The following is a 22146-nucleotide window of genomic DNA, read 5'->3' as shown; positions in this document are numbered from 1 at the left end:
TTCCCCCTGCACTTTTCCCGTTCCCCCCTGCACTTTTCCCCTTCCCCCTCCCCTGCACTTGCGCAATCTCTGTCACCTGGCCTAGTAGGATCGCTGTCTGTCTTCCCTCTGTTCCCCCCTTGCCTCATCGCACATTGAAACACTTGTGTATAGGCGTGTTATAAATGCCATATCATATCACCTCCAGGCCTATTGGGCCTGGGCTTGGAGAGGATCGTATAGCCCTCAGGGAGGAGTGTGTCAGAACTTGTGGTAGAGCGGTCCTTAAAGCAAGTCTCAGTAAAAGCAAGAACATCAAGGTCCAGGAGTTCCAGGAGGTGGCAGATGTCAGAGGAGTGTTTAACAGCAGAGTGAGAGTTGAGGGTAGCCACATGGAGCAGGTTGCCACATTTTTTAAAGGACTCCGGGGAGGGGTACAAGGGAGAGGAATACCCATCAGAAGTGGCAGAGGAGACTGAGGGCTGGAAGGAGGAGGTGGCAGAGAAGCCAGAGAGGTAGTGGATGGCAAGCGAGCTTTTGAGGTGGAGGAAAGAGGTGGCAAGGAAGCCAAGGGAGAGGTAGATGGCGAGGAGGCCAGAGAAGTGTAGGACAGAGATGGCTGACGGGCCAGTGGTAGTAAATGGCAAAGGCACCCGAGCAGTAGAAGGTCGTGGCAGATGATCCAGAGAAGTGGTATAAGGGATAGCAGGAGAAGAAGGAAGGAAGTTGATGAGGCGATGGAGCTGCCCATCAAATCGTAGGAGATTGGGCTTAGAGCCCTGGACCATGATGGTGCTGTTTAGATAGACATTAATGATGACTCTGGAAGATTGGAGGGAGGCCAAGAGGACCTCCCAATGGGTGCCTCCATGGGAGAAGAGGAGGAAGGAGAGAGAAGTGCGACCATATGAAGGGGTCCCTAGGTCAGGAGAAGGAAGGACAAAGAGGATGTTGATGAGTGTGTCTGGAGGAAGCACCGACCTAGTTGTCCGTGATGGGAAGGCCTTGATTGGAGATCACAGTGTCCGTCTTGAGCTTCTTCCTTCCAGTCTTAGTGAGAAGAGTAGGATAGGAGAGCTTTTAGAGAAGAAGGGGGACATTGAGAGCACCATAGAGGGTGTAATACAGGAAAGAGAAAGGGTGGGCGAGAGGAGGAGAAGAGAAGGACACACCACACAGAGCTACGCCACCCATAGTGAACAAGGAGGGGTTTGCGAAACAGGGGTTGGGGGGTATACAGAGGGCACAACGGGCAATAAAAAACAGAGCGCAGACGGAGACAAGTAAACAAGGGCTGCAACAGGCAGTGAGTGGAAACAGCGGTGGGAGCAACCAGGCTCAGCTCAACCTAAGAGGAAAAGGCCTGGAGCACGCCCATGAACACGTGCCTAGAAGAGAAATGCAAACAATGCAGGAGAAATGCAGAGAACCGTGATGGAGGCCAAATACATTCACCTAGAAGGGAACAAATGTAGAAGATGCACGAGAAATGCAGAGAAACAGTTGAAGAAACACAGAAAAAGTATGACTGCCCAGGAGAGGGACAACCTAATGGATGCATAGAGACAGTGCAGGGTGAGATTTGCATTGAAATGAAAGTAAGCGTGAGGTAGGACAGTTTAGCGGGATGCAGTAATGGCTGCGTCCACCACCCGCACCTGTCTTACTTTGCAATCGCTGCTGGTAGACTGCTTTGCTGCATGCTCGCACTCTGAGTTCCGACCCCTTTGTCGGCAAAAACCTGTGTCGTGCAACACTACGTCCTTGTTCTGTGAGGGCTTTGCCACAGCGGGTTCTTAAAGTATCTGATGCGTGAAACCTAGCGCAACATGCTATGTATCTATGGGCAGCGTCCCCTGCGGTCCTGCATCACACAACACTGTGGCCTTGTCCTACGATGGCTTTGCCACAGAGGGTCCGATCCTCGGTTCTTAAAGGATCAGATGCGTGGAACGAAGTACAATGTGTCAATGGGCAGTGAAACGTTTTGCGTTCTGAAAGGCCAAGCAAGCATTTTCTGGCCATTAAAAGTCGTCTTTGAAGATGAATAAGGCAGGTGGAGGTGTTTGCGGTTATTATGCAGACACAGGCATTCTGAAGGTAGCTCTTGCCCTTTTTCATGTGGCATTACTGCTATTAGCTTAACAATATCAGGTGAGACTGTGCCAACACAGCAGAATCTACAGGAAACGGCAGCCACTGTAGTCGCAGCTTCTACTGCCCAATTAAAGCTCTGATCTCTGACCGGCCAGGTCATGGTTACAGCACCTGAACACTTTCATTACGTTTTCACATGCTCCATTTCTTAATGTACAATTGTGCACCTTTGTGAACTGCTTCTCCCAGATGGAAAGATTCTTTTCTGTCATGTTGGAAGCTAATCAGACAAGTGAATATTTCAGCCATAATGCAGCATTCCACGTTAAACAGGGCCAAGGGACTTTACCACCTGGTAAGGGCAGGAGGATGGGGCATTATTGTTATTAGCACCCAGGGAGGGGGGCACAGCCAATCGGGTGCCGCGGATCGTAGGCTGAAACCTGTAATCTCAGCCCGCGTTCCATGAAACCCACAGGCTGCCTCCCCCTCCGCGGACCACCGCCTACTACCCTCCCATTGTGACTTATCAACTATCAAATTCTGGGGACCAGTGGTCCAGGGGTGAATATCTGTTTCTAAACCATCAATCACCCCCACACCTCTAATACACCAGAAGGGATCCAAACAGATTGGAAACCTAAGCAAATTAGAAACCTCCTTGTCTAATTTTGGTAACGTGGGTGGAACAGCAGGCTTATCTCTGAAAGTTCGTGGATCATTGGTTAGTTGCAACACAGCGAAAATCCATTTATTACCCAATGATAAAAGGGACTGTCCAGACAAGGTTGTATGCAAATATCTACTTTATTATTATCACAACAGAAAGTTCTCGCACACTATGAAAATACAACCCACCCTCTGAAGTAATTCAGAACACACCGTTTCAAAGAAGGACAAAGGATGCACTCGGGATACAGACAGGTGGGTAGTCAGTATAGTAAAGAATCGCAACTGTTTAAGGATACTTTGTTTGAGCACAAAGGGAGCAATGGGTCGTAAAATGTCACTATGAGCCTTTGGAGAAGGCCCAGGGGGACGCACCACAATGTACCTGGTGCTTGTTGGTGTTCTTGGTGCTCGACAGGGTTGAATCGGTTTCAGGGCGCCTTGCAGCTTCTGCAACAGAGTTCAAGACAGGAGACAGCTGCAGGTATCTGGCAGCAACCAGTTCGGCGAGCAAGGCTGGATGGATGGCTGCAGGTTGACCTACATGGCGGCTCGGGTCAAGAATCGTTGTCTCAGTGCTGTTCAGCGGTTCGGAAGCACTGGTAGACGGATCCTGGACGGCTCGAGCGACTGCAACGTAACATTCAGTTGCAGGTTCAGGAGTTTGACTGGCACAAAAATGTCCTTTAAGAACATTTTTAAAGTACAGTGTCCGTTAATGTCAGTGGATGCTTATCAATGAAATCTTCCTAGCTTCTTCACTGGGCGTGTTTTGTTTGTTTAAGGTGAGTGTTGCAGGCAGCTGCCTTTTCACAGGATTGGTTCAGAGACCTTCTGGCACTTCTTACCCAAGAAACTTGTTGCAGACCCTCGCAGGGCACGCTGCGTGCTGGCTGGGTAACTGTTCTGGAGCTGCTGGAAGGTCCTTTGGATTCGGTGTCTCCCTCTGTTCCCTGGGAGATGTTTTAGGGGAGGGGTCTTGCTTCCCTCTTGGAGGTCCTGGCCGTCCTTCACTGCTGGAAGATGTAAGGCAGATTGTGCCTTCAGCCAGGGTCAAATGATGAGTTATTCTTGCAAAGTCTTCAGATGATCTACCAAAAGAAGGGGTGCAACCCTCTTTTAAAGCCAAATGGGCCACAGTGATTGGTTTAGGCTAAGCCAACCTTAATGACCTAATCCTGGGTCCCCACAAAACAATCTCCTGTATGCGTGAGGTCATAACCAGAGTGCTTTGTAGCAGAAATGGTAAAGGGGTAAAAACATGTAATACTAAGTCCCACCCATCTTCCTTTGTGCTGTGGATCAAAGGGTTTCTCTGGTTAATGGAGCTCTTTGTGATTCCTGATTAAAGCAGCAGGTCTTCCTTGAAGCTGCGGCGAGATTTGACTTTCTGGTTCTGTCAAACCACATACTTGTAACTTCTGAATGGGGTCCCCCCTGCGAAGATGACTATCTTAGACACGCAGTCCCAGACATGACATTTCATTGTCTATCGATACTGAGGGCAGGAGCTGGCATCAGTTTGACAGTTACATATGAAAGGTTGTTTGGGTTTTGTGTCTCCTTTGTTAGCCTCTGTAACCAGGCCCCATGTGGGCCTTTTTCAATTACTTTCTGATTAGGATGTGAAGCTGTCACCAGCAACAGACCCCAACAAAAGGACAGGGCAGATTAATGGAGCCTTTGTTAGTTAATTATGCTGGCCATGGCAAGTGGAAGGTTTAGCCCTCCCCCTTTGAGAGATGCATTGTGTACTCCACCTGTCAGATCCCAACCAAATGTGATAGGGGGGACGTCCCATCTAGACTGTGTCCACCCAGAGTACATAGGTCTGTGCATATGTCATGCGGTGAGCATAGGTAAATGTGCAGATTAGCCCCACACATTTTCCGGAGGTTGATCTACCATCATTCAATTTCATTTAACATTGAAAAAAATCCCAGGCGAGCGGACATCCAGCCCACGGCTGGTCGAATTCCTAACAACTGTTACATTTTTTGGGGGGGATATATCCCAACCCCCCTTACCCCCACCATCTCCACTTACCTGATTGCAGCAGGGCTGTCTGCAGCAGCAGCTTCCCTTTACCTGCTGCCATGGTCGTAGAAGACGGTCTCTTTACAGAGTCCTGCCTTACTTCTACAACCATGGTGGCTATTTTGGTTAAGTATTTTCCTTCATTCACCGGTGCGAGCCCTGTCTGCTGTTGAGTGAATGAACACACTTTTTTTTTTAGCACCCCGGGTTAACGCTTTTGTAGCCCAGCATGCTAATAGCGTTATCTCCCGTTCCAGCACTTGGAACAGGGGAGTAACAGCCCAGTGCCCTCGTTATAGGCCCTCCCTATGCTTGGGCTGATAACTTTGGCTGCTGGGCCGTTACCTCCCGTTCCAGCCCTTGGAACGGGGTGAGGGCTAACACTATATTAGAACATTACACTAAATAAGGGCCGAATTTCCGGTTTAAAACAAGGACGAAGAAGGAAACTATGCACTATTGGGACAGGAGATGTATGTCAACATACAATGGGGCGCATAGACAACATACTGGGCATGGTGACTACACTTACAATGACTCCTCTGCATTGTCTATGATGGTTAGGGCTGGTGGTAGTTGCAGTCCAAAACATCTGGAGAGCCGAAGTCTGCAGACCACGGACTTAGATAGGCATTTACAAAAATACCATAAGATGTTACCTAGCAGGAGGAAAGGGGTTTCACATTTCACAGATAGTAGCTCGGTTGGTTAAGGCGCAATCAGTGTCCTTTGACTTTCAATGTTTTGGACTACAACTCCCATCAGCCCTAGCCTGTAGCAACCAATTGAGAAGGATCATGGACGACATAGTCCAAAACGCCTGAACAGCCACAGGTTGCAGAAGCTGCGAAACATGGAGTGTTGCAGATTTGAGTTCCCAGAACGACAGTCAGGTTTAGGAATCTTATAAATAAGTGGAAATGTTACTTTAAGTCTTAATAAAAAAGATTGTGGGGTAAAATTCCTTGTTAGCAGCATAATTGCGAGTAGTGTGCGTGGGGAAACGTAGGCCTGGGGCTCGTGTCACCTGCACCCTCCTAATGCCAGGGCATTAATACTAGTTGCCAGGGGAGTTGCTAGGTCTGGAAAAGACCTGGGGCTACGCTAATGTTGGAACTGTTGGGACTGGGGGCTAGCTAGTCTTTTGGCTGTAGCTCCTGAGATTCTATCCGGGGCTACAACCAAAAGATCAGGGGCTATAGCCCCCTTAGCCCCCCCCCCCATAGCAACGCCCCTGCTAGTTGCAATAAACACCCTGCAGTCCGAGCAGATTCCAGCATGGCGCGGCGAGAGCTGGGAAGGCCCCCGGGGGCTCCTGGTCGGTGGAGGTGTAATTGAAGACTTCCGCAGTCCTGCTTCATGTAGCGCTCTGCTCCTAAGTGTCCACTTCTAGGTACTGCGGGCGGAAACGCTTGGAAAGCCGCCTAATGAATTGGCCGCCAGCCCTCTGTGGGCCCAAAGCTCCTATATTTAACATCTGTCTGTTATTTGCCTCGGTCCAATAGAAGCTATGCCCGAGCGCAGAAGTTGCTTTCTCCCAGACCGGCCGTGCGCTGCAGTGTGTTAGCGCACAGGGCACGCCCCCGTGTAATCCCAGGGCAAACTTCTGAAAATGTTCACACGTTCCCAGCCAGCGCGTCAGTGCCCGGGCCCTGGAAGGCCATGGGCTAAAACATTCCAGGAAACACAGTTGTTGGTGTCCCCGTTCTGCGATCCAGGCCGCGGTTTTCCGCCACCCAAACTTTTTTTGTTGGCGTTGTGAGCAGCGTGCCAGGCGCTGGGTTTTTTCCTGTCTACGGCAGTTCTATCTCTCTACATAGTTTTTCCGGCTGCATTCGTGTTCCCTGTGCTCGTGGTGGGAGTACCTTTACACTCCCATTCGCGGAGGATCAGTCGGGTGACGGTCAGGGGGGCAATGCCCACCTGGTACTGAAATCCTCGGACGTGCCCGGTCGGAGACAGCGGAGTCTGCCAGGATGTCAGGCAGCGGCAGGAAAAGTTCCGGGAGACCGTCCTACTACTACCGGCTGCTCGGGAGGTCGCGGCTGCGGCGGCAGAGAAGCAGGTCTCGGAGCCGCAACCGGCCAGCCAGCAGGGGTAATTATTTACATCTGCCAAAAAAGGGCCCGGATTGTATTCATGTTAAACTGCCCCAGGTCTGCTCGTGCCCACCTCAGGTTACTGTTACCTGACTGTTTAAACATAGCGCCTTAAGGCCGTGCGTGTGTTCTGTACAACAATAAAGATTATGCACTGTGATCCTCGCGCTACACAGCACCCCTGACGCCCCCACCTCGGTTCGTGTATTTATCGTTTGATTTGCTACCAGAAACGAGTCACGGGGACGGGCGTGCGCGTGTTGACGCTAGACACCACTTTAAGTGCAGTACCTCTTTAGATGGGGATTAAAATCACCTGGTGCATAACCACTCTGAACGGCCCTCAACGATCACAGACACATTTAACCTTTGTTTGTGTAGCCAACCTGATTGCATTTACATATAGATCGCAGTGAAGGTCAAGCTGTGGTAAATTCCAAACAAACTTAGGGCTTGGGTGAGCACACGTTACTCTATTTCATCCACACCGCCTTGGTTGGACTTCTCCAGTGTCTACATTTTGGATTCAAATTTGATGTCGGACCCATTCTGTTTTCTAGATGAGACTGGTCTTTTGAGAAGGGATTACGCCATAAAGTCTAGAAACGCTGATAACATGTGATATTATTATCGAAGAGTACTCCTTCTTTGAAAACTTTAGATGGCTGAAAGGCTGAGTCAGCTCCACTTGAGTTCAAATGTTTCCTACGGCGCTAGGATAACCATCTGCAGCAGGATAATGAACCCACTGAGCTATCGCATTACAAAGTCAACTTTCCATTTAATGAGCCTGTAGAGCTGAATTCATTAGAAACGTATTAGTAGCCATGGGACTGGATCGGGACAGCACAGCCACTGTACATACACCCAACACAATGTTAGTCGTGTTCGGCGGCAGAGCCAGCCGTCGACTTGGGTCGGGGTGTAGGGGGAAGAAGACCTCCCAAATTGAGTGGAAAAGTTGCAGGTGGAAGACAGCACTCACCAATGTCGTCTCTGCCTAGGGTCATTCCCGGCTAAAGATATGTGGGGGCTCATTTCAGCACAATGTTTGGGGGGGTCCCTCTTGCTTGAAACCTGTCTAAGAAACGCAGGTGGTGCATACATTCTAATGGAGGCAAAATTAGCTGCTAATTATCAGGGAGCTGAAACACTAAGTGCCTACTGAAAAGCTACAATTCCTTCTTTGTCAACAAGGGGCTGATGCGGAGGAACCAGTGTTATAAGGCAACGAGGTGATAACCCTTCTCAGCGATAAGTGATGGGTGGAAGGACACCAGCAAACGCAACATGTAAGACGAGTGCTGCAAAACGCACATTTAAAGCCCCAACACGAAATATAGAAAGGAATATGTTATACGACTGCTGACTGGCATTCTTGGGTCTTCCCCCTGCCTCCCTAGGCTCCTTTCAGCTGAAAATGTTGAAATGCCCTGATGCCGCCCCTGTCGAGAGTGCAGATGGGAAAGTGGTGCTACAGCAAGTCTCTCCCAAATCTCTCACCTGTGAGAGCAGAGTGTGTTTAAACTAGGAGTGTGCAACATGCGGCTCTCCAGATGTTTAGGACTACAACCCCACCATCTGTCACCATTGACTGTTCTGGCTGGGGCTGATGGGAGTTATAGTCCAAAATATCTGACAAGCCAAAGAGTACAGACCCTTGGAATCCTAAACAGACTATGGCACAGCTCTCAACATTTTCTGTCCCCAGGGCAGATGAAAAAAGATTTCCTTTTTGGCGGGTGGGAGGCCACAGAATTGTATGGTCTGGATTAAGGGATGGTGGGTGTCTGAACGGATTCCATGGCGGGCAACGCCCACCAAAAGCAGGTGACTGAAGAGGTCACGAAACTATAGTGGCAGAGGACAGAAGTCGACTGTGCCCATGTCAATATATCCCTGAAGCGGAAGGGCTGACTGCTCTACTCCGCTTTCGGAAGGCTCATAACCTCCCAATGAATAGCATCTCGTGTTATTTATTTATCTTTTTATAATGCGCCGGAGCCCGCAGTCATATTTTCAAACTAAATATCATCTGAGTTGGAGGGAAGATGGATGCAATGGGCTACGTGAAGATATAATGATGGTAGGGTCAGAAAAAACAGGATTCAGTCTCCACGTTTCAGTGGGAGGCAATAGGGATGGATTACAGAGAAAGCTTGAACCGGTGCAAGGGCAAAGATTGCACGGTATTAGCACAAGGGCAAAGTTTGCCCTATTTTTAAAAACACTGGGAAACATTAAAAACCATTGCACGCCGACATGTGCAGTTTGGCTTATTAACCCATGCCATGCCATGGACCAGAGATTTACATCATTATCATGTAGGTCTCCGCACATGGGGATGAAAAAATATCCTTCGCAATGCAAGGGGTGCCCAGCGGGTTATGGCACATGTTGTGAGGTTCTGTTGGTGAAACTGCCTTTCGTCTTTCCGAGTTTGATGACATGAGTTGCAAGTCAGTTCGGTAATTGTAGTTCTATGCCAAAGCTCTGTAAAGCCCAAAGTAGCTGTGGAGATTATTGGTTGGCATGCGGTCCAGCTACTTTGTTGCCCCTTTTGCCGCCTTGCCTGCTCGAAACCTTGATGCCCACCAATGACTGGCATGCCCCAGCGGTTCATCATGGCCCTCTTCATTGTTGTTGATAGTGCCGATACTACTGCATTACTCCCTCAAGTCTCTGAAGGTACCTTCGGCAAGACTTGCTATTGTGCCCTCAATCACAGGCATTTCTCTAGAGTCCATTGTAGGCGGGACTCCTAAAATGATTGACGTACGGAAGAGCTCAAATCTGACCCATCGCTCACTTGCCACTTTTCATTTAGGAGGCTGGTAATGTGCCCACTGGGGTTCTTACTATGTCAGGTAGGTGTGGAAACATGCATTCTCTCCATTTTCAAAGTGAAAACTGTGTGTTAAGTGTCACAAGCTCGGGTCTTGAGAATCCATGGCCCTGTCTTCTTGCAGGGGAAAACAGGTTGCCCCACCACCCACTACCCATGTGTAATTTCCCTCATCTCACAGTGCCATTAGGTAGTGCCCAGGCGTTGAGCCAGACCGGAAGTACCCTCCATGTGCCTTTCTCTTAATAAGATACATTGACGAGCATTTCAGCCCATTGTAAGAAGCTCACTGCTTCTGTTAAATCTGACTTCTTATTTGCTGTACGTTATTTTGTGATCAAAAGGGCATTGTCCACTCTGTTTATAAATAAATATACTATAGCCTATTCTGTAGATTGCCTTATCTATCTCGAACTACACTATGATAGCAATTCTTGAAATGACCAGTTCAGCTTCGGGACTTCCGTTTCATGAGCTCTAGTTTATTCTACTCTGATCATTGTCTGGGAGGTTGAGCTGTGCTGTCTGCGCCCTTGACTATAACTATTTGATTTACTGAATTCTCTCACTCTTTATAAGATTTTGGGCTTTTACAGGTTCGGAGTTGTGATTTAATCCTATGACCCAGCTATGAAGTGGTTTATTTGAGAATGGAAATTTATATCGGGGGCGGTGGTGGGGGGATAGCTCGGGGGCAACGTGCTCGCCCTGGAAGCAAGACGACAAGGAGCAATACAGGTTCGATCCCCGGGTCCGCGCTTGGAAACCTCTGGGTAGTAAGCGTGTTATAAATAACCTATCATATCATGTGATAAAATGTAAGATGGACCGGGCACCCTTCACACTAGGCCTCTCGCAACTGAGTCGGTGGTCGAAGTGTACGAAAAGAAGTAATGGAACTATGTTCCCTGCTGGCCTGTCCCCGCTCCCCACAAACCCCATTGTGACGCCCCCTCCCACGTGCAATTCAAACCCCCAAGCAAACACACCTGCTCTTTAAGTAAGGGAATGTTCAGTGCAGTGCACTGAAGTGCAAGTTTCAACTTCTTCTTACACTTTTATTTTAAAACTACACCATTCCGGAAGGATCTCTTTTTAAAATATAAGTATAGGAACATTAAAACGTATATTTTTTTTTAAGTAGAGGAGCAACGCTCCTGCCCACTTAGACCACTGACGAGAGTAGGTTAAAAGAGGATAATTTTGCAAGCTGGTACTAAAACAAATATCTATGTGCACGTGTCACGCTCAGTCCATAAATATGCACGCATTAGATGAAGTGCCACAAGATGCAGCACCACTGGCTATGATGCCTTGGTTCCCTTCACGCCAGGTCGCATGCATGCGTCCTCGGATGAAGTCTGCACTTTACACCAATATGAAGCTACCCTAGTGCCACCCGGTGACCAGCGTACCCGGCTCCGAGTCCATATTTGCACACATTAGATGCAGCGCAACATGACCAGCACCACTGGGCATGATGCTTTGCTTCCCATCATGCATGTCGCTCGCCTGTAACCCCTGATGAAGTTCCCACTACACGCATTGACTTACATCAAAGGGTACCAAGGTTGGCGTCAAGGGACTTGCACGTGTTAGATGCACCGCCACTTGGTGCAGCATAACGCGCCATGATGCTTTGCTACCCACCACACATGTCACTCAGTGGTGCACTGAACGGGCTGTAGCCCCCCTTCCCCCAGCCACCAACATTTTAGGTTATGTTGACTGGACCTGGTTGACCTACAGAGCCGCGGCCAGATAGGACACAGACATTAATCCCTTAAATGCCAAGGACGGTGTGCAGTCATAATGTCGAAAAAATATCGAATTGCAAAAATGTCTAAACAATAATTTCGGAAAAAAAATGTCGAATTTTTTAATTTACATGTTTTTTTTGGGTTCTGGGGGTAAAAAAAGGGGTAAAACAAAAAAAGGGGGTGTTTGGGGCGAACCCCCCCATTTCGAGCAAAAAACAACCACAAAAAAATTCAACTTTTTTTTCTTCGACTTTTTGTTTTAGACATTATGACTTTCGATATTATTTCAATCGACTTTGACTATAAACCACCAAGGACGAGTATGCACGTCTTTTGGCATAGACTTGTGTAATAGCCTTGGCGCCTGGGCTTTGCTGTTAACAAAGGCCCTGTAATGAAAGCATTTCATTGTGAGCACCCGCAATCATATGTATACTTTTATAGGCAATTGAAATCCTGTTGTGGGATTACTAGGTGCATGCCAGGGGAATGATTGGAATTAGGAGTGGGGTCAGGGGGGGGGCGGAGAAAGCTCATTCTTACAACAGTCCTTAAGTGTGTGGTTTTGTATGTGAAGGAGAGAATTAACTGCTTGTAACATTGATGCTGCACTAGACCGGTCTCATTAGAAAACGTAAAGAAGTTGGAAGCCCCCATACAAGTAAATGTTCCCCTCCCCAACAGTCTCTGAAGTTAGTGTATCTCCCAACAATTGAAGGGTTAGCCCCCCAAAATGTTAGCCTATGCGCACCCCTGATGTGCGTGTGCACTTTTTTTTTGTTAAGCAGAGAGGTGGGGGAAGCCTTTCCTGAAACTTGCCTTCTTAAAGTGTTACTGTGTTCGTGCAGAAAAATGTATTTGCACAAATGCAGCTCAAACCCTATACCAAAAGGCTTTCCTCACCTCTCTGCCTAACAAAAATCAAAATGCATACATCAGCCAGCCCCCTCCCCAGGGCTGTGAGTCAACATATAACATGTGTGCTCTTTCATATCCGAGGGGAGGGCGCTGATGTGCAAACGTGCTTTTTGTTAAGCAGAGCGGTGAGGGAAGCATTGTTTCATGTTGGCTCATTATGCATGTATGTGTGTCTGCAAGTAGTGTATATATGTAGTGTGTGTGTGAAGGTGTGCATGATGAATGAGGGACTGGTTGAGCGAGTGTACAGTGAATGGGGTGCGAGTGAACATAGGGGGCGTAGCCTCTAATTTTGGCCTGCCCAGTTTCTGTAGTGGTGCTTCTCATCACCAGTTGGCCCCCCCCGCCCCCCTTCCCGCCCGAATGTAGGTTTTGCTGCGGCCCTGATGTCACTTCAAGCATAAACTGGCACCAATGCATACAAAGCCTGAGGCCAGGCAGTAGAAGACTCTCAGCGCATCCTGCTACAATTCCACGCTTGCAGGCATTAGTAGCACAGCCGCGTGACACCGAGCTCAGAGACTTCATACATCATTAATTTGTAGGGTTGTTTGCCAAGGTTCTTCCCTGGAGATTATTTTGAATCCCTGGAATGTATTGTCTGAGACTACGTTTGATTCGGATGTGGCGATAGCGCGTCCATCATCCCCAATGCGCAGCCGGAAGCTGTAGCTTGACCCCAAATATTCCGACACTGTGGGTGCTGGGGAACTGCTAATAGAACATATTCGGACCCTGGCACTTATTTCTTTTACACATTGAGTACAGATCATAGCCCTGCGCTCTTGGCACTCGTCTGTGTCCACTCACACGGCGGCTAGCTCTTGTCTGCACTCAGGCACACTCTTACCAAACCTAGTTTTAAAGTTTCCTGTTTGCATGCCACATTCCAGCGCTACGTGAGGCATTGCCGCGACCCACCCCAGCCTATCACGGCGCTCGCTCATATTTTAGAACACAGACTAAGCCTCACTTCTCCCCTCAAACCCAGACAACTAAGAGCTGCCAGTTCAGACACTCCACGTCAAGGGTATAGCGCTATCAGGCCACGGCAATAGCAGACAGGCACTACAAAAAAGTCATCACATATCTAAGATATTTGTCAGAAACTCATGGGAATCCCCGCAAAATAATTGAAAGTAGAAGTACAGATGTCGTAAAAGACACGGGAGCAGCGAGGCGACATGTTTTTGTATAAAGCGGTGTTTTGGTTTAGAGAAATGTCCAACAGGCTGTCCACCCCCAACCTCCCAGCCAAAGGGGGTTGTGATTTAATTACACCATTTCAATATACAATTAGTCTAAATGCTTTAAAATGTCCGATCTTTCTTGGCAAATGGAAAGTGCCAGCTAATCGCATTGCGCATGCGCCACCGCTATCTGTAACGTGACGTTTTGACAGACTGTTAATTTTAAGTCACTACCACGGCACAGGTACAATTGCAAGCTGCACCTTGAAACTGTCGTTGGCTCAAAACGCGGAACTTTTTCAGCAACCTAAACAATAAAAATAAAAACAAAAAAAGCTCAAGCTCTACCAAAGAACGCAAATACGGGCAGATGCATAAAAACAAGTACTTTTCCATTTCCGTGCAAGTTTCTGCCGCCAACACCAGCGCTGACCTTCACTGCATTTCCTCGCCAGACATTACTCGGCACTTAATTAATGAACTGGCAGAGGAACTCGGTGCCCTCACCTGCGATGCGGCGCATACAGATCCATCCACGGGTAATTGCCTGGCATCGGGACTCCGGCAGCCGCAGGGACGGCACTTAGGCAGGGCCTGACCCCGACACACCGGGCCATTTTTAATCGCACAGGGGCAGCTTCGCCTCCTGCCACCAGCAGCTGGGATCATGCGACACCCTCCCCCCCTTTTCTAACCAAGTCAGACCAAATGCATTAGGGGAGAAGCACGAGGCCTTCACGTTATGGACTCTGTGCTGCCCCCAGCCAACACTGCAGAGAAATGACCCCTTTACTCTCACTTTAGTTCAGTCCAAACGTTTCCACCGCTAAAACTGTTATCCCATGATATTTCCAGCTGAATATGTTATGTGAAGTGATATTTTGTAAAGCGCCTTCTAGCCATTGCAATGGCTTCGAAGCGCTGTGGCTTGGAAAGCCCTTCGGAGACCGTAGTCTGTGCAGACATGAAAATAAAAAGAGCATTACATTACTTGCACACAGAGCCGGCCTTGGGGGGGGGGGGAGGGGCAGCCGGGAGACCGCCCAGGGCGCCACGCCCCCCAGGGTGCCTTTTGCCGCAGCCACGTCAGTTCGGGGGGAGTCTTTCAAAGACTCCCCCGAGCTGGCGTTGTGGGAGAAGGCGCAGCAGGAGGCCTTTTACTGGAAAATGTGCCCGCGGCGGTGGTGCATTTAAATGCGCCTCTCCGCCGTGGGCACTTTTCACAAGAAAAGGCGCCATTAGCCCCCCACCACGCCAGCTCCGGGGAGTCTTTCAAGGGCTCCCCCGAGCTGGTGTGATGGCAGAAGGTATGGCAGGCGCCTCATTGTCATTGAAAGAACCTGCGGCGGCGGGCTCATTCAATGGCAATGTGGTGCTAACGCGCCCTATTTAACCTCCTCGCCGGAGGTTAAAAAAAAAAAGTCACCCATCCTGGCCCCGCCCGCTTCTGCCCCCTGTTAACCAGGGGGGCACGGTGTGCAAGGGGGGGTGCCAATTCGCCCCGGGCGCTGCTGCCCTTAAGGCCGGACCTGCGTGCACATAGTAATTGGAATCAGGCAAATCGTCAATTGCTAGCAGAGTGGACTAGTTTAAAACATTATGCAAGTCATGCAGACAGAGGTGACTGCTGTGCCAGTGACTATGTGACAACTGGACCGCATTTTCATGGGACTCCACTTTACATACTACATTATACTATTATTTTAGGTCATCAAGGAGCTCTGTGCAGTATAGAGCACTAGGTTGCATGTTGTTTTTCAGAGCACACAACTGCAAAGGTGACTCCTAATATTCCTAAAATGCACTTGATGTGGGTGCATTAGTCTGTGTAATACCAGCAAGTTAGTGGACATTCTGGTTTTTAAGTAGCCAACACATGCCTCCGTGTAAGGAAACAGTTGCAGTGTTTAGAAAGGTAGTGCACTTTTCCTCAGGGTGGTGAATGGGCTCCTGGGGGCTGCAGTACCCTCCCAGCAGTGTCACGTCCTGTCGCAAGAATTTACTGACACGACACCTTGAGGCCCATGCAGTCTCCATGATGTGAAATCGCAAGTAGAGGACACACTGTTCCATTCATTGTATGAAACACTTTGTGTCACGTTCAACCACGTACATCCCTCGTGAAACCTCTCTGCCACTCTACTCCACATTTCTCCATCACTCTCCCATTCGATGCAACTCCAATGCACCATCCCCTCTACACTACCGTCACAGTTTATTCGGTAGTCACACTCAACTCTGGGAGTTCCTTTCCCCTCAAGCAAGGAGGTGTGCACCGAAAGCGTTTCTACATATTCAGCTGTAGTGAGGCCTCCAACCCGTCTCCCACCAACCCCAAAAAATACCCCATGTCACCAATGGACTAGGAACTAGGCCGGTGTATAGTAAGAATATATATTTATTTATTTAAGGTTTGACAAAAGACTATCAACCACCAATGCTGTGGCAACATCCAATATCACAACTCCAAATTATTTTCTGTTATTAAAACAACACAGGTAGAATGTTTTAAATATGCAGCCACAGCTTACATCAGATTTAATTGCAAATTAACCAATAAAAAAACCTTCACAATACAATGGAACAATCATTTTGCACCACACATTCAAAGGATAGGCAGTGTTTTGGGATTCTGGTTTGGGAAGCAAAGGGATGAATGGGAAATGTAGTTTTTTTAGGCTTTTAAATGAAAGGCGCAGTTGGGACAAGGAACTGAAATGGGGAAATCGTTTTTCAACTTGTATTTAAAAGGCAAGGTTGGGAAAAGGAACTCAAAGGGAAATCATTTTTCAACACACATTCAAATGAGAAGCGATGCTTGGTAATTCTGGTTTGGGATACAAGGGAATAAAGAGGGAATTCATTTTGCACCTTCACATTCACTTGAATAGCAGCATTTTAGGATAACTTATTTTGGGATTATCAACATCCCACTTCGAGACGGGGGTTTGAGAAGGGCAGTCACCCAAGTCTTTATGGTCAATGCCGGCTCTAACACACTGGGCATGAATGTGGCTAGTTTTGATTTCTAACACTCATCCCATGATTTTCTATATGGAAATTGATTGATTTAACTTCATTTCAATGCGCTAATGATCTACACAGCTTCCCCCTCCCCACAATATAATGGAAAGTATTAATGCGGGCTGTTTTCAAAACAATTTAACTTAAATGGATAGAGTGATTTACTATAGTGGAATTCATTTGAATTGGATTTAATACAATGTGCCAATGGCCTTCCCAGTACCACCCCCTACCCGCTAGAGATGGAGATTAAGGCTGGCAGTTTCCCCCCCTCACACTGTTGGTGGCATTTAGGATATCTCTACTTACATTGGAGGCATTGGTCAGGGAAAAACAGGGCTCCTCTGAGGACAGCACAGATCTGGTCCCGTATTTTCAGTCAAGGATTTTTCCTGCACCCAAACTCCCTCTGATTGGATCCCAGTTAGCTTCTAGATTTCCCTGTCACTGTCTCCAATGCAAGGATTGAGACCTCTCTGCTAGTTGCTCCTCGCAAGAGTCTGGCAGCAGGCCATCTCCAGGAATGAAGTGAAAAAGCCCTGCTCTGATGCAAAATTGACCTCTTTTAGGGCTGATGACACTCCTACATTATCATAATTCCCACAGTAAGGATTGGCTAGCACTCTCCCTTCACCTCCCACTAAGACGCTCACTGGCTGCTGATAGGAGCAGATGTTGCGAGATATCTATGGTGCAGGCTGAGGGAGGAGAAAGATTTGTCATCTCAAAATGACATGTGGGATTTACTCTTTTTTGGTCCTGAAAATCTAACAACATGTCAGCTAAGCAAATTTTTCTGATAACTACATAAATCTATATATTTTTGGATTCTACATTTTATGGCGAGTCAGGAAACACTCATTTTATTTCGACACGCCCATCCTGTGCGGAGCCACCATTTTTCACGATTTGCTGATGCACCAAAATAGTTACAACTCTGACACTACATACTTCCAACATTAATTTCACTGTCTATTAGTCTATCAATATTTCCAATTCCTCAGATTTATGAAAATGCCAGAATCATCATTCTGATCATAATTTAAGTTATGTACATCACAAACATTTTGTTTTTACATGGTCCCAACTGTTTTGTTATCCCCTCTAAAATGAACCAAGTGTGAACTCGATGGGACATATGATGCACTTTCTATTCAGGAAAATGTATTTAATTTTTAATCACTGGCACTGCATCAAAGGTGCTCCCAGTTTCACTCTTACAATGGTCCACAAAGGATCCCTCCAATTCTTAAGTTTCTATTTATCCTTAATCAAGTGACCAGCCACCTGCTCGGGCCAGTGTTTATTCTACCCTCTCCTACTGAGCTTCAAAGGGTCTTTTTTCAGAGCTAATGTACCATTAAGGGGGAACCTGACCTTAAAGATCATTTATGCTGGTTGTGTTATCTGTAAATTCCATAATTTCAATCTACTTCTATGTATATTTTAGCATTTATATTGACAACCAGAACCTCTTCTCCTGGGGTCCTTAGCCAAAGGTCTTGAGTTCAAATTGTCAAAGGCACAGCCCTTTCAGTTTCATGGGAAAAACACCAGCTGGGCCCAGCCTTAAAAAAATACCTTTTTAAATCAACAAGATGTGCTTACATGTAACATTTTAGCATTATATCTAGGCCTGCTGTTCATAAATATAAGTTATTTTTGACTACATTAGAATAGCGCTATATTCACCATGAATCTGGTGCTCACAGATAGGCCACAGCTACATAAACACCAGTGTTCGTTGCTACAAAAACTAAATAGCTCTTACCCTATTAATGTTATCTTTTCATGTACTGAAATCAAGTCTCTTTATTCCTCATGAAGGCAATTTGTCATTCGACTTTTTGTTTCAAATGAAAAGCATCATTCCTCCTTGTTAGCTTCCAAGTACACAGTAACTCAAATATATTTATTTCCTTCGATGTGCACTTCTGCAGCCTTTAATCTGCCACATGTCCCTTTACACGAAGTCAGCATCTGCAGTGCCACATGCCCTTGGAATCCATTGGACACAGTTAACAATATTCCAGTTCTAAGTCTCACTCTTTTCCGGCTGAATGCCTGTGCATTCTAACAAAAGCGAGGGTGTCCCATTCGCGCTCATTCACTTGGCCCTATGTCGAAATCACTGTTTTGTACTGGCCTTTATATTGTAATGGAACTCCACACTTAGCCAGCTTCGCTCTCGCAATGGGGCCTAGCATGGCCTCTCCAACTCTGTCACTCTGTCGCTCTGGGACTGCCTTTCTACCCCACAATACTCTTCCATATTATTGCACCAAGGTTCTCATTGTTCCACTGCCACACTACTACTTCATACTGCTCTGCCCAATTCCCCCATACTCCACTGCACTGCTCTTGGAATACTTCACCCAAGGCTAGTCCCTCTATTCTATACACTCTTCTTTCACACTACTCTGCCATACAACTTCTGACCAACTTGCATCACTCTTCTCTTCTGTATAAATCATGCACCCTACTTCTACTAGTACTGCTCTGTTCCATTAAACTCCACTAGTCCCCATTACTACTACACCCTACTCCAGCACAATACAACACACATTGGGTCTGATTTACGAAGCATTTTTCAATGGGCGTTTCCCATTGAAAAATGCTTGTTTAAATCAGGCCCATAGTCTCCATGATGCGTTACCCCATGACTTACGCTACATGACCTTATAAAACGTAACCTGCCTTGATTTTACTCCTATACACCACTGCACCACATTATTCACTCATCTTCTGGCTCCATTAAATAACATATATAAAATATAAACAAACAGAAAATCGTCAAGGCTGTATTTGGTCACACGCATCTCATTTAGACTATATAGCCAGTATCAAATGAAAATATATACATGATTTTTCCATAAAAAAATTGAATCTATTTTATTGTTTCGGTACTGGACGAATCTTGTATAAATCTCTCCTCAGAGGGGACACATTTATAAACAGTTCATTTTCACACATTCACATGGCAAAGCAACAGAGGCCTTTATCATCAAATTATGTACAATCTAAACAACATTTTACTAGACACAAGAATACAAGACACTTTTGGGTTACAGTATCATGTTACAATTCATTTTCTTAATTGTATATGGCCTATCGTAATAAAACAGTGCTAATGGTTGCTGTATGGGAAAGTCGACAAAGTGTGTTTCGGACGTCTCGTCACCAGTTATGCTGTATCTAATATGCGGCCTTCATCAGGATGATGAAATAATTTTCATGACACCAACATGTGTACTGTGTCTTGTTAAGTCGCGGCAAATCCTGTGCAAACAGCAGGGGTAACAAACTGCCAGTAGTGCAGATTCCAAAGTGGAACAGGAAACATTCATAAAATGGCATATTTTTCATATCTTTATTCCTCCCTCTGTTGCAATCTGCCAGTGACTGTTATGGTTTTCTCAATCGCTGGCAAGAATCCGCAAATTTAATCAGATATTCGTAGACCCAGTTTGGTTCTTCTGAGTAGATTGTTGCCTTGAAATTAGTACAAAAGACCTTAGTCTAGATGTGCTGATCCCTGTACTCCACTTAGCAATTGATGCTGCGCCACTTGGCAATTGATGCACCCAGGACTATTCGGGGGTGGGGGGTAGGTGTGTTGTTCTTAGTAACTAACGGATGCACCCAGGACTAGTCAAGTGAGGGGGAGTGTCTAGGTGTTCTGAAAGCCACATAGCAATTGATGAACTAAGGAATTGTCGGGGGGGGGGGGGAGGTGTGCTGATCTCTGTATGCCACTTAGCTTAGCAATTGATGCACCCAGGACTTGTCGGGGGGGGGGGAGGTCTAGGTGTGCTGATCTCTGAAAGCCACTTAGCAATTGATACACCCAGGACTAGGCGTGGGGGGGGAGGTTTGGGGGTAGGTGTGCTGATCTCTGGAAGCCACTTAGTAACTGACTGATGCCTCAGGACTAGTCTAGGTGTTCTGATCTCTGTAAACCACTTTGCAATTGATGCACCCAGGACCCAGGACTAGACAGGGGGGGTAGGTGTGCTGATCTCTGTACGCCACTTAGCAATTGAGGCACCCAGGACTAGTCGGGGAGGGGTGGGGGCTCTAGGTATGCGGATCTCTGTAAGCCACTTAGTAATTGATGCACCCAGTCAAGTGGGGGGGAGGGGTGTCTAGGTGTGCTGATCTTTGTAAGCCACGTAGCAATTGATGCACGATGCACTCGCGACTAGTCAGGGGGCGGGGTTCTAGGTGTGCTGATCTCTGTAATCCACTTAGTAATTGATGCACTCAGGACTTGTCAGTGGGGTCTAGGTTTGCAGATGTCCACAAGCCACTTAGCAATTGATGCACCCAGAACTAGCTGTGGGGGCCGGGGGAAGGGGGGGTCTAGGTGTGCTTATCTCTGTAGGCCACTTAGCAATTGATGCTCCCGGGACTAGTCAGGTGGTAGGGGGGGGTGGTTCTATGTGTGCTGATTTCTGTAAACCACTTGGCAATTGATGCACATGGGACCATTCGGGGCACAGGTATGCGTGCTGATTTCTGTAAACCACTTAGCAATTGATGCACATGGGACCATTCAGGGCACGGGTATGCGTGCTGATTTCTGTAAACCATTTGGCAATTGATGCACATGGGACCATTCAGGGCACGGGTATGCGTGCTGATTTCTGTAAACCACTTGGCAATTGATGCACATGGGACCATTCAGGGCACGGGTATGCGTGCTGATTTCTGTAAACCACTTAGCAATTGATGCACATGGGACCATTCAGGGCGCGGGTATGTGTGCTGATTTCTGTAAACCACTTAGCAATTGATGCACCTGGGACTAGTCAGGGGGGGTCCAGGTGTGCTCGTTTCTGTAAACCACTTAGCAATTGATGCACCTGGGACTAGTGTGGGGGGGTGGATGGGGTACCGATGTGCTAATTTCTGTAAACCACTGAGCAATGGATCCAGCCAGGACTGGTCTGGGGCTCTACTGTACTCACCAGGGGTTATCTTACCAAAGTGTAGAGCCAGTGCCAACTAAATGAGGCATCGCTGGTAAACCAAGTGATTAACACACGAGGTAATCCCTAAAAGATGTAGCGTTTCCTCTCCAAGCGTGGAACATGCTAGCGATATAGCAAGCTATGCAGCTTAGCATCTCAGTGTAGACCCCGAGGAGAGATCACAACCTTCTCTGCGCGCTCCCGAACGCGTCAAGGTGTGTTTATTGATTGTACTGAGAAGAGTTCAAAGCTTCTGCCGCGACCTAGGTCTTCCTCCCGGACTGAGCTTTTATTGTGTCATCAGAGAGTGTGTCATCCCTCTGTTGATCTTATGCCAGGCAATGCCAGTTCGTGTCAGAAAGGCCCGTGTCTACAGCACACTTTAAGGAACTCCAACGCCTGGCTCTGTATACCAAATATCTATAGGGAACAACTGTCCAGACACAATGTTTTAGTATACAGCCATGTTACTCTGCTCATGCACTACTATCTAAAAATATCGCCAGTAAAAATATTGCCAAACTGCGAATTACCACCATTGAATCGTGTTGTTAA

The 22146-nt window shown here is 47.3% G+C and overlaps 1 protein-coding gene across 5 annotated transcripts in view; it reads left to right on the top strand.

The window, feature by feature from the left end:
* The window catches only part of DAB2IP (DAB2 interacting protein), a 1964804-nt gene that overhangs the window by 557556 nt on the left and 1385102 nt on the right, over window positions 1-22146 (top strand). For 2 of the 5 annotated variants that reach the window (XM_069609506.1, XM_069609507.1), the window contains exon 1: window positions 6677-6879. The exons of 2 other annotated variants lie outside the window; for them this stretch is intronic. In XM_069609506.1, the coding sequence (XP_069465607.1) occupies window positions 6759-6879 (121 nt within the window). In that variant the 5' untranslated portion in view covers window positions 6677-6758. Of the gene's footprint in view, window positions 1-6674; window positions 6880-22146 lie in introns of those variants that run through there. One more of the 5 variants, XM_069609508.1, reaches the window with a different exon arrangement.

The sequence above is a fragment of the Ambystoma mexicanum genome, chromosome 8 (assembly GCF_040938575.1).
Source record: "Ambystoma mexicanum isolate Mex_15411 chromosome 8, UKY_AmexF1_1, whole genome shotgun sequence".
Lineage (NCBI taxonomy): Eukaryota > Metazoa > Chordata > Amphibia > Caudata > Ambystomatidae > Ambystoma > Ambystoma mexicanum.
The sequence above is the reverse complement of the archived record's forward strand: the minus strand, read 5'-3'. Positions and strand labels throughout refer to the sequence as shown.